The 18,403-nt window shown below is 41.7% G+C and overlaps 1 protein-coding gene across 1 annotated transcript in view; it reads left to right on the top strand.

Moving 5' to 3' along the window:
• The first annotated feature begins 2,054 nt into the window (after positions 1-2,054).
• Positions 2,055-18,403, top strand: part of tec (tec protein tyrosine kinase) — a 36,906-nt gene continuing 20,557 nt past the window's right edge. The window contains exons 1-6 of the mRNA XM_060937833.1: positions 2,055-2,162; positions 3,619-3,852; positions 9,425-9,529; positions 9,710-9,791; positions 11,166-11,291; positions 11,587-11,630. Coding sequence (XP_060793816.1) covers positions 3,715-3,852; positions 9,425-9,529; positions 9,710-9,791; positions 11,166-11,291; positions 11,587-11,630 — 495 coding nt within the window. The 5' untranslated portion in view covers positions 2,055-2,162; positions 3,619-3,714. The remainder of the gene's footprint in view (positions 2,163-3,618; positions 3,853-9,424; positions 9,530-9,709; positions 9,792-11,165; positions 11,292-11,586; positions 11,631-18,403) is intronic.

Raw genomic sequence — 18,403 nt, 5'->3', positions numbered from 1 at the left:
GTTAACTGGTGACTCTAAATTGACCGTAAGTGTGAATGTGAGTGTGAATGGTTGTCTGTGTCTATGTGTCAGCCCTGTGATGACCTGGCGACTTGTCCAGGGTATACCCCGCCTTTCACCCATAGTCAGCTGGGATAGGCTCCAGCTCGCCTGCGATCCTGTAGAACAGGATAAAGCGGCTAGAGATAATGAGATGAGATGAGACTTTTGTTTGCACAAGAATATGGTAGTTTTATTTTACAGCTCAGTGTATATACAGGATTACAGTTCAGAATATACAGGATTGTGTTTTATAGGAGTGAGTGGGGTTAGCACTGTCACCTCACAGCAAGAAGGTTCTGAGTTCGAGCCCAGCAGCCAACGGGGGCCTTTCTGTGTGGAGTTTGCATGTTCTCCCCGTGTCCGCGTGGGTTTCCTCCGGGTGCTCCGGTTTCCCCCACAGTCCAAAGACATGCAGGTTAGGTTAACTGGTGACTCTAAATTGACCGTAGGTGTGAATGTGAGTGTGAATGGTTGTCTGTGTCTATGTGTCAGCCCTGTGATGACCTGGCGACTTGTCCAGGGTATACCCCGCCTTTCACCCATAGTCAGCTGGGATAGGCTCCAGCTCGCCTGCGACCCTGTAGAACAGGATAAAGCGGCTAGAGATAATGAGATGAGATGAGACTTTTGTTTGCACAAGAATATGGTAGTTTTATTTTACAGCTCAGTGTATATACAGGATTACAGTTCAGAATATACAGGATTGTGTTTTATAGGAGTGAGTGGGGTTAGCACTGTCACCTCACAGCAAGAAGGTTCTGAGTTCGAGCCCAGCAGCCAACGGGGGCCTTTCTGTATGGAGTTTGCATGTTCTCCCCGTGTCTGCGTAGGTTATTCCTCCGGGTGCTCCAGTTTCCCCCACAGTCCAAAGATATGTGGTTAGGTTAACACCGAGCGGCCTTGGGCTGAAATGCCCTTGAGCAAGGCACCTAACCCCCAACTGCTCCCCAGGTGCTGTAGCATAGCTGCCCACTGCTCTGGGTATGTGTGTGTGCTCATTGCTCACGTGTGTGTGCAGGTGTGTGTCTTTACTGCTTCAGATGGGTTAAATGCAGAGAAGGAATTTCACTCTGCTTGAGTGTAAGTGTGATAAATAAAGTGTGTTCTTTCTTTCTTATAACTCACACACATTCTGGTATTGTTGCACTTGTGGAGACTGGATGCAGGTTCTCAAATGTACAAGAATCTATTTTACCATATTTGAGGGGAAAAAATGTGGGAAAACATGCGCCCTTCCATCCACACTCATTCTCTCTCTCTCTCTCTTTCTCTCTCTCTCTCTCTCTATCTCAAATTATTGTACAACTCTTAATCACTCTACATTCTCCTCTACGTGTTTCTTTTCATATTGGGAACTTCTGTGTGACTCCTCTTGCGGTCAGTGAACAGGATGTGGTATTTGTGAAGAGATAAACGCAGTAATGAGAGCAGGAGTGCATGGGTGCAGAACATGAAGGAGGGTCAGTTTACACACACACACACACACGCAGAGTTTATGAGTTTAGTTCTTTCCTTGTGCATAAATTTCAATTTAATATCAACGCAATTGGGGTTGATGACGCTTTAAATGACCACCAAAAGCTTCTATTATTATTATTATTATTATTATTATTAATTTATTTATTTATAGACACACACACACACACACACACACACACACACACACACACACACACACACACACACAAATGGCAATATTTGCCATGACAGTAAAGAATAATACATTTTTGAATTTGAATTTGACAGAGATGTTATTTACAGTGTTCTGATTTGCTAGTCAAATTAGAAGCAGTGTAGAAAGACTACATGCGCGCGCACACACACACACACACACACTGTGACACCTGTCTTGCAATTATATGCAACTATATAAAAGTGTGTGTGTGTGTGTGTGTGTGTGCCCACAGAAACCAACACATGCACATACTTCGTCTTAATCTCTATCACACATGATTTCTCTCCGTACCCCCCCGCCCCAACAAAACACACGCACACACACACACACAGAGGCACTTCCGTTCTGAAAGCATTTGTGCGCTGGACTCCTCTTACAGTCACTTCCTCGTCGTGGAGTGCAGTTGGAGTTCAGATTAAACACCAGGCTGTGCCTAAACACTGAGGTAAAACACTTTTTTTTTTAAATTTTCTACTAGGAACGTTAAACTGTGTGTGAGAGTTGCGTGATATGTGTTTGAGTGGAGTTAAGCCCTGGTACTCAACATCTGCATCCGAGTTATTCAGTAAACCTGAACACTCGACACACACTTTGAGAACTTTGAACTTATTAACAAAGTCTTACAGGCTCTGATTTACTCTAGAGACACTGATCTTAACTAATCATAACTAGCACAATATTTACACCATAATTAAAGCTACTGGTTTTGATGTTCTGTGTCTACATTTCTTCTGATAGTGCGTTCCTGTGTAAAAGACATTCATCCTGATTTTGTGTTAATTATTGCGTAACTACCGTGTTAATTAATATTAGCTAAGCTCAACATATAAACATATAAAAGTTTAATTACCTTCCTAAATAAATAGCATCTATTTAATAAAAAGCAACTCAAGTACTTATAGGAACTTAATACCAAATATGAACTGAGAGTTTTGACTTGTATGACATATTTAATAAACATGTGCATTTAATTTTAACAGTTGCAGTGTTGAATTAACACTTAAAGGGTTAAATAAATTAACATTGATTTACATTTAATTTAAGTAATTTATTAAACTGTACACTGTGTCAGCAATTCTTCTGTCAATACAGTTTTGCGTTAGTTCAAGTACAGCTGAGAGATTATTCACCAGCACCAAGATAAGAGAACTCAAGTAACATCTGTAAAAAAAAAAAAAAAAGGTTCATTACAGGCTTCCGAGTGGCGCAACACAAAAGCGTTGACCCTATCGTCTGGAGATCGCTAATTTGATTGCCATACTCTCCCTCCCTTGTCAATTACAGCGATGCTAGCCAATCATGACTGTCTGTGAGCTGACGGACGTGGAGATGGGCAGATAGCGTTTTCCTCTCAGTGTGTTATGCCATCCCTGATGCTGCATGAGCAGCTGTTCAAAAAGATGCGATTGGTTGGCACGACACACCTTGGAGAAAGCATGTGATAACCTTCACCCTCCCTGGTTGATAGCTGTCGCATGATAAGGGAGAGCTGTCTGGAGGGTGGGAATTGGCCATGACTAACGTAGGGAGAAAAATCAGGGACAAAAAAACCCCCAAAACAAACCATCCCGCCCCAAAAATAGTTCATTACAGTTCGCTTACTCGTCCCTGATGAGTGATGTGAGTTTACACCTTTGAACCCTGACATCCTACCAGTCTGCTAATGTCACAGGCGTGAATCACAAGCAAAAGTGTTTAAAAAGTGGGATTTTCTCACCACTCAGATAAACAGATATGAGAAACATCTTTACAACTGAGAGACAATTAGCCTGACCTGGAGGATTAAAGCCCATAGTTTTGTCCTTTGAAAAAGCAACATGGCTACACTTAAGGTTGATCTATTAAATGGATCTGTAAAAAAGTGTTTAATTAAACATACTGTGTGACTCTCCTGTCCCCAGCCCCTTTGTTTTGCATGAGCATGCATGTGTGTGATGAGTACGTGAGTGTGTGTGTGTGATGTAGATGGACAATCCGAGCATGTTTAGAGCTCAGAGATGAGTTTCGAAGCCATTCTGGAGGAGACTCTAATCAAACGATCACAGCAGAAGAAGCGAACATCACCTCTCAACTATAAAGAGCGAGTTTTTGTCCTGACCAAGAGCAAACTGACATACTATGAGGGACGTGCCGAGGTCAGCACTCGCACACTTTACTACTGTATTACATAGTATTTCTTTTCTCACTTTATTATTTTATGTACTTAATTTGTGATTGATAAATGCATAATGTTTCTGATGTTAAAAAATTCAATTTGAATTCATTTCATCAAATAATTAAACTATTAATAAGTAATAAGAATTTAATAATCTAGGGTTTATACACACACACACACACACACACACACACACACACACTGTGTGTGTATATATATATATATATATATATATATATATATATATATATATATATATATATATACACAGTGGTGCTTGAAAGTTTGTGAACCCTTTAGAATTTTCTCTATTTCTGCATAAATATGACCTAAAACATTATCAGATTTTCACACAAGTCCTAAAAGTAGATAAAGAGAACCCAGTTAAACAAATGAGACAAAAATATTATACTTGGTCATTTATTTATTGAGGATAATGATCCAATATTACATATCTGTGAGTGGCAAAAGTATGTGAACCTTTGCTTTCAGTATCTGGTGTGACCCCCTTGTGCAGCAATAACTGCAACTAAACGTTTGCGGTAACTGTTGATCAGTCCTGCACACTGGCTTGGAGGAATTTTAGCCCGTTCCTCCGTACAGAACAGCTTCAACTCTGGGATGTTGGTGGGTTTCCTCACATGAACTGCTCGCTTCAGGTCCTTCCACAACATTTCCATTGGATTGAGGTCAGGATTTTGACTTGGCCATTCCAAAACATTAACTTTATTCTTCTTTAATCATGCTTTGGTTGAACGACTTGTGTGCTTAGGGTCGTTGTCTTGCTGCATGACCCACCTTCTCTTGAGATTCAGTTCATGGACAGATGTCCTGATATTTTCCTTTAGGATTCGCTGGTATAATTCAGAATTCATTGTTCCATCAATGATGGCAAGCCATCCTGGCCCAGATGCAGCAAAACAGGCCCAAACCATGATACTACCACCACCATGTTTCACAGATGGGATAAGGTTCTTATGCTGGAATGCATTGTTTTCCTTTCTCCAAACGTAACGCTTCTCATTTAAACCAAAAAGTTCTATTTTGGTCTCATCCGTCCACAAAACATTTTTCCAATAGCCTTCTGACTTGTCCATGTGATCTTTAGCAAACTGCAGATGAGCAGCAATGTTCTTTTTGGAGAGCAGTGGCTTTCTCCTTGCAACCCTGCCATGCACACCATTGTTGTTCAGTGTTCTCCTGATGATGGACTCATGAACATTAACATTAGCCAATGTGAGAGAGGCCTTCAGTTACTTAGAAGTTACCCTGGGGTCCTTTGTGACCTCGCCAACTATTACACGCCTTGCTCTTGGAGTGATCTTTGTTGGTGGACCACTCCTGGGGAGGGTAACAACGGTCTTGAATTTCCTCCATTTGTACACAATCTGTCTGACTGTGGATTGGTGGAGTCCAAACTCTTTAGAGATGGTTTTGTAACCTTTTCCAGCCTGATGAGCATCAACAACGCTTTTTCTGAGGTCCTCAGAAATCTCCTTTGTTCGTGCCATAACACACTTCCACAAATATGTGTTGTGAAGATCAGACTTTGATAGATCCCTGTTCTTTAAATAAAACAGGGTGCCAACTCACACCTGATTGTCATCCCATTGACTGAAAACACCTGACTCTAATTTCACCTTCAAATTAACTGCTAATCCTAGAGGTTCACATACTTTTGCCACTCACAGATATGTAATATTGGATCATTTTCCTCAATAAATAAATGACCAAGTATAATATTTTTGTCTCATTTGTTTAACTGGGTTCTCTTTATCTACTTTTAGGACTTGTGTGAAAATCTGATGATGTTTTAGGTCATATTTATGCAGAAATATAGAAAATTCTAAAGGGTTCACAAACTTTCAAGCACCACTGTATATACACACACACGAGTGTTTTACTGGCAAATACGCCACTCGTATTTTTCATACAAGCTACATCCGGTGCATGGAGAACCAAAACCGTGACATAAATCTCTCATTCGTGAGGATATAGATGAATGGTTTGGATAAATTGTGGTACTTTTTTTTTTGTGAATGTGTCTATATAATAAAAAGAAAATCACACGTTGCCTTCAAGATATGAAGTTTATCTTCTTGTGTTGAAATATTTTCATTTTTCATTTGAAATACATCATAGATCTGAGTGACATAATTAAATAATATTGACTGTCGTTGACAGTGGTCGAGTTGTAAAATCAAACCGGGGGGATGGTGAAATTTTTAGTCACGTGTCGACCCATTGGTCAGTCCGTCGGTGGGAAACTGGTTTGCTTTTAGGAGGGTTTGCACACAACGTAGGTCTGTGGACCTTGTTCATTTACCAGACATACAGTATTTTGTGCTGATAAAGTGTGTAGCACACCCCCACCCTCTACCCTTCCTCGCCTCCATGCTTCTCATTAGCAAAACGATGCACTGGGAAAAGGGCTGAAATGGGGCTTTCTTCCAGGAGGCTATATCTACGTTCCTAGGGTTCATTTCGAGAAAGGCTGCGGATATAACATCCGGAAGCCTCCACGATCCCGTTTAAAGCATCAACAAACCACCATGCCATGGGTCCTTTAATATACCCAGGTAAACTGAGGGAATGTAAATGGCCACTTAAGACAGAGTTTAACACTGAGATAACTATAAACAAAGACTGCAAGAGTTGCACGCCTATAATACAAAGTCAGTAACTGCAGTCTGAGCTCCTGAGTCTAATAGACCGAGATACTGATACACAGTGGTCGAGTTGTAAAATCAAACCGGGGGGATGGTGAAATTTTTAGTCGCGTGTCGACCCATTGGTCGGTCCGTCGGTGGGAAACTGGTTTGCTTTTAGGAAGGTTTGCACACAATGTAGGTCTGTGGACCTTGTTCATTTACCAGACATACAGTATTTTGTGCTGATAAAGTGTGTAGTACACACTGTGTACCCTTTTTATTGTTGTAAAAAACATAATACACTGGTATTTTACTGTAAAACATACACAGTGTGGATGTCATGTGTCATATTTAGTCAGTCTCCTGGCGGACATACCTACCACATTCTCCATATTAGGGTGAAATGCAGATGACAAATTTGAAGTGTAACTTCATAGTCATGGTAGGCTCCTTTTAAATCGTTTGGTAAATAATTTATTAAAACCTCAGCAGGCAATGTAAATGAACAACTGAATCTTTTCATATCAAGTCAATAGAATTTTTATTCAAAGCTGAATATTGGGAACATTGAGTTAAATACAGAGGTAGGTAGGTAACCAATAAGCTAAAACAAGCAACAGTAAATTGTAAATCAGCCTTACATGTTGTGACCGGCTCTCTAATGAGGCAATGAAGCCTTCAAAACTGCTAGTGTCGTTTATTTTAGCCTTCCTGTCTTGAATAACACTTTTTGTTGCCTGAAGAATAACAAACAAATGTCCAGGCTGATTAAATTAATGGCCTTATACAAGAAATCAAAGCTAACATGAACCTGAGTAAGCTATCGATAGCTGGCTAGACTCCAAACTAACATTCATTCTGGTAGCTGTGTTGTTATCCGCCGCCCACAAATTAGGCTACATATCGGTAACTTTACAGCATGATAGTGGGCTCACAGAAAATGTGACTGATATTCGTAACTCTTGACTTACCTCCTGAAATGTTTTTTCCTGCGATCTTAAATCCGAACTTGCTTAGGTCTTACTGTCCACTCCGCTTGGCCATGATGCTGCAATCCGCTGCTGTCACTGACGCCGAATGAAATCAAAAATAACAGAACCCCAACTGAATGTCACCTCCTCAAACGCTTCGCTTGCGCGTGCCCTCTCTCGCGGTAGCTTATTGTATGCTCAGTTTCAGCAAAGCTACGTGGAATGGCATTTCTAATTCCAATGTTAAATAGAAGTAATGTCCACATTTATTGATAAAATTGCTCAAGGGAAGGGAGGGGGGATGCCTGTTTTAGAGGGGGGATGATTTTGACCATTTTTTATTCCAGGGGGGATGGCATCCCCCCCATCCCCCCTCAACTCGAGTACAGGTCGTTGAGTGGTCTATCAGATATATTCCATTCAGCTAGCATGATACTGAATGAGTCAAAGACGAGTTTAGTATCATGCTAGCTGAATGGAATATGGCTGGTAGACCATGAAAAAGAGCCAGCCAATATTATTATTATTATTATTATTATTATTATTATACATACACACTCTTCATATCAGCATTCTCAAAAGCCACCGCTAGCTTACCCATGACTCGGTGCTGTTAGTGCGGCAGTCTAGCTACCTTCCACCTGGCGTATCAGTAGTGTTAGCTAAGGCTGACACTAGCTTACCCGCAACTCGGTGCTGTTAGCTCAGCAGTCTAATTACCTTCCAACCGTGTAATGTTAGCGAAAGCCAACACTAGTGCAGTCAAGCCAAATATTATTAATATTATTTTCCCTGTGTAATTTACATCGTTACTGTTAAAAGCAACATCAACAGCTACACACAACGGAGCAACATGATAGCCAAAATTTTCTCAAAATCTTTCGTTTTTAACGACGCAAACCTGGCGGCCATGTTTGTTTACAAATTGTCACAGTCATTCGCTAACATGGAAGTTTTACATCTCTGACGTGTGATGTCATGTTGTCTTGACAACATGCAATATTGTTACAGTATTTAAGACATGAATATATTCTCCATTGGGTAGAGTGGTGTAATACACAGAGGATAAGCGATATGATAATATTGCATGCTATCAGTAAACCCACTAGAAGGGAATAGAATAGAATACGTTTTTATTCCATGGAAAAAGTGGCCCATGTGTATAATAATTCCCGATATTTCACTCCGATGACGTCACTCCCAATGTTTTCCCGCTGATTAGACATGCGTTGTCAAAATGGCAAACCGGTTCTAAATTAAAATTCTTTTGATTAACTTTTTTTATGGATGTTTCTATACAATATAAAGAACATTTACACTGTGTTGCAAAGATATGAAGTTTATCTTCTTGAGTTGAAAAATATCACTCGTTCTCTGCATTCATTCGTGAATATGTTCACCACTCAAAGATAAACTTCATATCTTTGTGCAACTGTGTAATGTCATATATATATGTAATGTCATATATATATACACACATGCACACACACACACACTGTATATAGTGTGTGTGTGTGTGTATATATATATATATATATATATATATATATATATATATATATATATATATATATATACACACACACACACACACACTGTATATACTCTGTGTGTGTGTGTGTGTGTGTGTGTGTATATATATATATATATATATATATATATATATATATATATATATATATATATATAAGTTAAAGAAATAAGTAAGACTAACTGTATCACTTTCTTTCTTTAACTTTATTCACTGGTTTATGGCTTTATTCAATCCAGAAACTTTACCCCAATAATGTTAGCTGAGGTGCTCGGCAGTTTATTTTCAACCTGTTATTTCTCAAATACAGTAAAATTAATTCCTGTAGATTTAAGGAAATGCATCCTGTCCCCACAAGTCCAACAGTACCAGAATGTATATCTTTGTGTGTGTATGTAGAAGAAGTCCAAGAAGGGCTCCATCGATCTGCAACGTGTCAGGTGTGTTGAGATTGTAAAAAATGGAGGTTTGGTCATCCCGTGTGAAAATAAATACCCCTTCCAGGTAAATCAGCATTGTGGGTCATGTGACTAATCAACACACACACACACACACACTGCAGGTCATGTGACTAATCAACATTAATCTCTTGTTCTCTTTCTGTTTCTCTTCACTCTTCATCTTTTTTTTCTTTCTTTCTCCATATTTTACCTTATTCTGTTTTGTCCCCCCCCCTCTCTCTAGGTGGTTTATGATACGAACACTCTATATATTTTCGCCCCCAGTAATGACAGCAGGAGTGCATGGGTACAAAACATGAAGGAGGGTCAGTTTACACACACACACAGGAGTTGTCATGATAAGTAGTTCATTATGCTAATTTTGCCAATTTGAGAACAGGACTGACGAAATCACTTCCTGCTTTCAGAAACTCTGTAGGAAGTCACATTTTATTCCATGCGCACGCAGGCATGTGTGTGTGCACTTGTTCTGATTCAGTCATGTGTTTAAAAGAAGAACTAAACTAAGAAACCGAAAGAGGAAGTAGAGTGTTTATGTTCCATCCAGCTAAAACACTGTACCATCCTCCTCCTCAGTCCATCCTTATTATTCATGAATTATTTTAACACTTAGACAGATGCAGTATTTATCTGTTTTCAGTTTGGTCTGATTATCAGTCACCTATCATAAATCTGTGGCCCACATGCTCTGAAATGAGGTGTCAGGCTGAAATTCAGTAATGGGGCCAATTTATTTGAATTACTGATCATCTGACTGATAAACTGGCAACTGAGTGTAGATTTCAAAGAATCACTGATGACTTAAGCACTCGTCACAATCACTGTTCATGTCAGAAGCGGAGGCATGGGTGTATTAAAAATGGAAAAATTAATTATATATATATATTATAGTATCTGAACGAATGTGGTTTCAGAATTGAGTTAAGCAATGTGATGATTTAATAACATCAGTGCTCAGATCTCAGATGTAACATAATGTGACAAATCCAAACTATTGGCTCAAATGATTTCTCAGATCAGCCCTACAGAGCATGTGGTCTGACTTTTCATTTTGATTGCATGATTCAGCATAATTGCATCTTATTTTGTCATATACGACTGCTCAATAAATGTGTACCAGGATATCAGGAAGAAAAACTGTGAACTGTGTTTCATCTGAATAACAAACACAATCCTCAGAAAAGTTTTGTTCAAACAAACAAACAAACAAACAAACAAACAAACAAACAAACAAACAAACAAACAAACAAACAAACATGACCCCAAACACTAAACTTATGGTTTTGTCATCTGTCCTTTTGTGTAATTTGTACTTTGATTTAACAATATTTAAGCAGAAAAATAATGATAGAGTAAATAATCCTCTCTGTTTACGTTCATTACACCTGCGATTGAGTCCATAACATGCTTACTGGTGATGTATTACGAAAACATCACTAACATGTGCTAGAATACATTAGCCAATTGGAGCTCTAAAGTAGGCAGACATGCCATGCTGTGTAGTCACATGACACAGCTGTCACTTGAACACACCCACAAGAGACAAACTACAAGTGACATACGTGATTGATCTTTCATTAATGTGAATGTAGGGTGGACTCTGAGTAAAACAGAATTGTGTCTCAGTCAAACACAACACTGACATTGAACTTAAGCACATTTTTTTAATTACTTTGCAGAGATAAAGAACAATCCTCAGATTATGGCGAAGTTCCACCCTCAGTTCTGGCAAGGGGAGTGGCTGTGCTGTGGTCAGGAGGATAAACTCGCTCTGGGCTGTGAAGAGTACAACCTATTTGGAGACAGTGAGACAAAACACACACACAGAGAAATCTTGTTTGAGGACCTTCCATTATGCAGCTAATTAATGCGATGTTACACCTAAATCTAAACATAACCCTAACCATAGTATCAGTAACCAAAACTAAACCTTTCATTTCACAAAAAAAGAGGGTTTGTTTTTTTGTAGGGGCCTTCCTGATGTCCCCATACGTTCAAAACTGTCCTATTGGAGACATTTCGTCCTTACCAAGATATAAACACACACACACACACACACACACACACACAGATTAAATTTACCATTTTTTTCCCTTTCAGTTTCACGGAAACCACTCCCCCCTATTCCTGGTGCAGAGTCCAAAGTAAGTGAACTCATGCAATACACAAATGTTTGTCTTACTATCCTTGTGAGGACTTTCCAGTGATATAATTATTAATGCAGATAATTAATGTTATACCTGCAGCTAAACCTAACCTCAACCTTAAATCAGTAATGAATAGGACATTTTTGGCTCATTGATTTTTTTTTTAATTTAAAAGCAAAAAAACATCCAAAAATGTCACCACAAGGTAAAAAATGTCAGAAATTACTATTCTTCTTGGGACATTTGGCCCGCAGTAATATATAAATACATGAACATGTGCGCGTGCACACACACACACACACACACACACACACACACACACACACACACACACACACATTTTTTCTACTACGGTAAAAATATTTTTAAAATGATTACAATAATTATATTACATTAAGATAAACTACAGTGGTTGTTCTATGGTAATTATGTAGGTTAATTTTATGATATATTGTAAACGTTCCGTACGTGGGGGTGGAGCACAGAGGACGGCAGGACAAAGATCAGGGTTAAATATGAGCTTTATTGACGCACTTTTCAGTCTGACAACTTTAAATGCTAGAGACACACACACACGCTGTAATGTTCTCATCCGGGGAAGCTCCCTTCCGCTCTCACGCTCCCTCCTTAAATAGGGCGCGGTCACTGGGAAGACACACACAAACACAGGTTAATTGCCGTCAGGTGTAGTGATTCTGCCACTTACCTTTCCTGACTCCGCCCTCCTGTCACAGACCGGCGCTCGACCACGCCCCCGCTGCCACATACCCCCACTGCCTGACTCAGGCCGGGTGGCTGTCCGGCCTGCAGCCGACTCCCCCCCCCCCTTGACGGGAGAGGAAGTCCGCCACGACCATCTGCGCCCCCGGCCTGTGGACCACCTTGAAATTGAAGGGTTGGAGTGCCAGATACCAACGGGTGATCCGCGCGTTGGCATCTTTCATGCGGTGGAGCCACTGGAGGGGTGCGTGGTCCAAACAGAGGGTGAAAGGGCGCCCCAGCAGGTAGTAACGGAGAGTGAGGACCGCCCACTTGATCGCCAGACACTCTTTCAATCGTGCTGTAGCACCCCTCACGCACTGACAGCTTCCTGCTAATGTACAGGACGGGGCGGTCCTCCCCCTCCCCCTCCTGGGACAAAACAGCCCCCTGTCCGACGCGTCAGTCTGCAACACAAAGGGGAGAGAAAAAAGTCAGGGGAGTGTAAAAGTGGCCCCCCACACAGTGCAGCCTTCACTTCAGAAAAAGCCTGCTGGCATTGCTCCGTCCACTGGACCGGATCTGGTGCCCCCTTTTTAGTGAGGTCAGTCAGCGAGCTGGTGACGTCCGAATAATTAGGTATAAACCTACGGTAATAGCCAGCCAGCCCCAGGAACTGTCTCACCCCCTTTTTGGTCTTGGGCCTTGGGCAGGCCGCAATCGCTGCGGTCTTATTGATTTGGGGACGCACCTGCCCGTTGCCCAAGTGGAAGCCCAGATACCGTACTTCCACCCACCCAATCGCACACTTCTTTGGGTTGGCTGTGAGCCCCGCCCGTCTCAGCGACCTAAGGACGGCCCTCAGATGTTCGAGGTGCCTCTGCCAGTCATTACTATAGATGATAATATCATCCAGATATGCGGCCACGTAAGTGGCGTGCGGGCGGAGGACTCTGTCCATCAGCCGCTGAAACGTAGCGGGCGCCCCAAACAGCCCAAACGGAAGGGTGACGAATTGGTGTAAACCAAATGGTGTGGAAAAGGCCGTTTTCTCTCAGGATAGTGGAGTCAAGGGGATCTGCCAATATCCCTTCGTCAAATCCAGCGTTGAATAAAAGCGAGCAGTGCCAAGTCAATCGAGCAACTCATCAATAAGAGGCATCGGGTACGCATCAAATTTAGACAACGCGTTGACTTTTCTATAGTCCACACAGAACCGGACCGACCCGTCGGCCTTGGGTACCAAGACCACCAGGCTGCTCCAGTCACTGTGGGACTCCTCAACGATGCCCATTTCGAGCATGGTCTCAAGTTCTTCCCGAACCACCTTTTTTTTTTGTGTTCGGGTAGCCTGTAAGGGCGGCTTCGCACTACCACCCACGGGGCGTCTCTATGTGGTGCTCTATGAGGTTGGTGCGACCGGACAGGGCTGAGAACACGTCCGAAAACTCGGCTTGCAACTGGGCGACCTCCGTGAGTTGGGTCGGGGAGAGGTGGTCTCCACAGGGGACCAGAGAGGTGCGTGATGCCAATGCCCTCTTTTGAACCTCCGGTCCCAGCTCCGCCTTCTCCGGAACCACCGACACCAACGCCACGGGGACCTCCTCAGTCCAGAGTTTAAGCAGGTTGAGGTGGTAAATTTGTAGTGCCCCACCCCTGTCCATTCGCCTAACCTCATAGTCGACATCCCCAACCCACCGTGTGACCTCAAAGGGCCCTTGCCACTTGGCGATCAATTTGGAGCTCGACGTGGGCAACAGTACTTTATCTCCCGGTGTGAACTCCCTAAGGCGCGTACCCTTGTTGTACAGGCGGGCTTGCCGTTCCTGGGCCTGCCGCAAATTCTCCTGGGTTAGGTGGGTGAGCGTGTGGAGTTTTGCGCGCAGGTCCATAACGTATTGAATTTCATTCTTGCTTTGTGAAGGTCCCTCCTCCCAATTTTCCCGCAGCACGTCTAGGATGCTGCACGGCTTACGCCCATATAATAATTCAAACGGGGAGAACCCCGTGGAGGCTTGGGGAACCTCTCGCACTGAGAACAACAAGGGTTCGAGCCACTTATCCCAATTACGTGCGTCCTCACTTACAAATTTTTTAATGATATTTTTGAGGGTGCGGTTGAACCGTTCTACTAAACCGTCCGTTTGTGGGTGATACACACTGGTGCGGATCGGCTTAATCTCCAATAACCCATACAGTTCGCGTAGTGTTTGTGACATAAATGTAGTGCCCTGATCAGTCAGAATCTCTTTCGGGATTCCGACTCGGGAGATGACGCGGAAGAGTGCCTCTGCAATACTGCGTGCTGAGATATTGCGCAGAGGCACTGCTTCCGGGTATCGCGTTGCATAGTCCACCAGAACTAATATAAAGCGGTACCCTCATGCCGACCGATCTAATGGCCCGACGAGATCCATCCCAATTCTCTCAAACGGGGTCTCGATCAAAGGAAGAGGGCGCAAAGGCACTTTTGGAATGGCCGCTGGATTTACTAGCTGGCATTCGCGGCATGCCGTACACCACCTATGAACATCGCCGCAAATCCCCGGCCAATAGAATCGGGCCATTATTCGGGCTAGTGTCTTATCCTTCCCTAAGTGTCCAGCCATGGGATTAAAGTGAGCCGCCTGGAATACCAATTCCCGGTGGCTCTTTGGAATCAACAGCTGCATGACTCGCTCTTTAGTTTGAGTGTCCTGCGTCACTTGGTATAATCTGTCCTTCATAATCGCGAAGTAGGGGAAGGACGGGGTGGCGTTTGGCTGGAGCGTTTGACCATCGATTACTCTCACTTGGAAAAAAGCATGTTGCAGAGTCTCGTCTCGCGATTGTTCTAATGGAAAATCCACGAGGGATTCCCCAATAAAGAGAGGAGGAGCCGGCGGCTCCTCGCTCTGACGTGGAGATGACGTAGACGGCTCTGCGACAACTGCTCCCGCCAAAGCGACACCGGGACCTCCCCCTGTCAAACGGCAGGACCCACTCTTTACTAGGCGTGTCATTAAACCATAACACGTCTTGTCACAGCCACTGACATCCATAAGTTCCATATTAGATGAGAAAACCAAGGGATGAAAAATAAAGTGCATATCACTGTGAAAATAAAAAAATGTTTTATTTTACTCTTCATTAGTTTCTTTTGAAGAGAAGTATTTGCCATAAAAGAAGAAAAAAACAGATAACAAAAATAAAAACGTTCAGAAACGTTCATCATAGTGTGGCACTGTATTATCTAATGCTCACTGCTTATAACTATACACCTACCCGTGGAGATGAGCTGGGAAACTGAAGACTGAAGGAAAAGTATTGAAAAGTATTTTTCCAGTCTCACCTGTGAAAGGTAATCCCATGTGATCTCGTTTGGACGGTAAACCTGTTGGTACAGTTAAACGCAGCGCGCGACAAGCCTCAGCAGGAACTACGGGTGACTCGCAGGGCCAAATTAGAATTTGCGTTAACGGCATTATTTTTTTTAATCGCGTTAACGTGTTATTATCGCGTTAACTTTGACAGCACTAATATATATATATATATATATATATATATATATATATGGGGGGCGGCACGGTGGTGTAGTGGTTAGCGCTGTCGCCTCACAGCAAGAAGGTCCAGGTTCGAGCCCCGTGGCCGGCGAGGGCCTTTCTGTGCAGAGTTTGCATGTTCTCCACGTGTCCGCGTGGGTTTCCTCTGGGTGCTCCGGCTTCCCCCACAGTCCAAAGACATGCAGGTTAGTTTAACTGGTGACTCTAAAATGACCGTAGGTGTGAGTGTGAATGGTTGTCTGTGTCTATGTGTCAGCCCTGTGATGACCTGGCGACTTGTCCAGGGTGTACCCTGCCTTTCGCCCGTAGTCAGCTGGGATAGGCTCCAGCTTGCCTGCGACCCTGTAGAAGGATAAAGCGGCTAGAGATAATGAGATGAATGAGATATATATATGGTGCTTGAAAGTTTGTGAACCCTTTAGAATTTTCTATATTTCTGCATAAATATGACCTAAAACATCATCAGATTTTCACATGAGTCCTAAAAGTAGATAAAGAGAACCCAGTTAAACAAATGAGACAAAAATATTATACTTGGTCATTTATTTATTGAGGAAAATAATCCAATACTACATTATTTTATATATATATATATATATATATATATATATATATATATATATATATATACACACACACACACAGTACCAATTTGGACACACCTTCTAATTCAATGGATTTAAAAATTAAAACACTTCATGTCTTAAAGTAATGATGGATGTCGTTTCTCTTTACTTCGCTGAGTGGTTCTTGACATAGTAGGGATCACTACAGTTGTGGAATAGGGCTATTTACTGTATTTTTATTATTTATTATTTACTGTTTGACCTCAAACGCATTAAGAAGGCAAGAAATTGCGCTAATGAACTTTTGACAAGGCACACCTGTTAATTGAAAAGCATTCCAGGTGACTTCCTCATGAAGCTGGTTACGATAATGCCAATAGTGTGCAAAACGTCATCAAGGTAAACGGTGGCTACTTTGAAGAATATGAAACGTCTCATTTCTCATCTCATTATCTCTAGCCGCTTTATCCTTCTACAGGGTCGCAGGCAAGCTGGAGCCTATCCCAGCTGACTACGGGCGAAAGGCGGGGTACACCCTGGGCAAGTCGCCAGGTCATCACAGGGCTGACACATAGACACAGACAACCATTCACACTCACATTCACACCTACGCTCAATTTAGAGTCACCAGTTAACCTAACCTGCATGTCTTTGGACTGTGGGGGAAACCGGAGCACCCGGAGGAAACCCACGTGGACAACATGCAAACTACGCACAGTAACATCTCTGTGCAATAACTATAGCTAGAACTATCGAGGTTTTTGAGTCATGCAATTTAATAGGTATACTACATGCCTGTGTATATTAAATACCACTCACAATTATTACATTGTAAATTACAGTTTTAAACAAGAACTTTTGTTGGGGCAGATGAAATAAACATGATTGATGTGACAGATTCAAAAGGCCAATAAAGTTGATCAATTTTCCTGGGCAGAGCAGAAATTTGCGTGGCATTCCCCTTGCCCACTTCTAGATCCAGCCTTGTTGAAATTGTTCATTTTAGTCAGCTAGCTAGTTTGCGTCTGTACCTGTGCAACACAAGCCAATTTTCATGCATAGTCAATTATTTGAAAATGAATCAAATCCAAGCTAATTTCTAATTATTCTAATTCTGCTAATCAGAAGGATGCTGACAGCTCCACCTACAAACACAGCTTCTCCACCTCCATACAAAGCACTCTCTCTGCTACTAACTAGGGGATAGAGAGGAGGTATGGTAAGGCAAGGCAAGGCAAGTTTATTTATATAGCGCATTTCATACACAGTGGCAGTTCAGTGTGCTTTATAGAGGTAAAGGCAAAACAGTAAACAATTGAAAATAAAATTACATAAAATAAAGGGGGAAGAAGAGAGAAAAATAAAATAATATAAGAATTAAACAATAGTAGAAATAAAGTAATAAAATGAAGTAAAAGTTCAGTAAAAAAACAGCAGAATAAAATGGAATAAAAGTTAAGTAAAGCTTAAAACATGCAAAGACTGTAAAAGTTAAGTAAAGTTTAAAACATGTAAAGACGATGATATTTATCAGTTAGCAGAAAGCACCTGAAAACAGCTTGGTCTTTAGTCTAGATTTGAAGCTGCCAACAGCAGGAGCATTTTTGATGTCCTCTGGGAGTTGGTTCCATAGCTGTACTGCATAGTAGCTAAAAGCTGCTTCACCACACTTTGTTTTAACAACAGGTTTTTCCAGTAAATATTGCTGCTGCGATCTGGTATATCTGGTAGATTACAGTCATTTTCAACTGCTTATACACATTTTCAAAGCTCTGTGTCTTTTTCTCAAAACTTTACACACAAATCCAACTATTGCTCACACGAAATGCAAAAAGCGCCCTATCTCCTGCGAAATGAAACACAGTATTCAGAATATTCTAAACACACCTCAAAAGCAAGCATTTGTCTCACATCATAAACACATTTCCCATAGTATCACATATGTGTGTATATCATTTACACA

This window comes from Neoarius graeffei, chromosome 13, assembly GCF_027579695.1.
Source record: "Neoarius graeffei isolate fNeoGra1 chromosome 13, fNeoGra1.pri, whole genome shotgun sequence".
In the NCBI taxonomy this organism is placed as follows: domain Eukaryota; kingdom Metazoa; phylum Chordata; class Actinopteri; order Siluriformes; family Ariidae; genus Neoarius; species Neoarius graeffei.
Note: the sequence above shows the minus strand (reverse complement) of the source record. Positions and strands in the feature narration are given on the sequence as shown.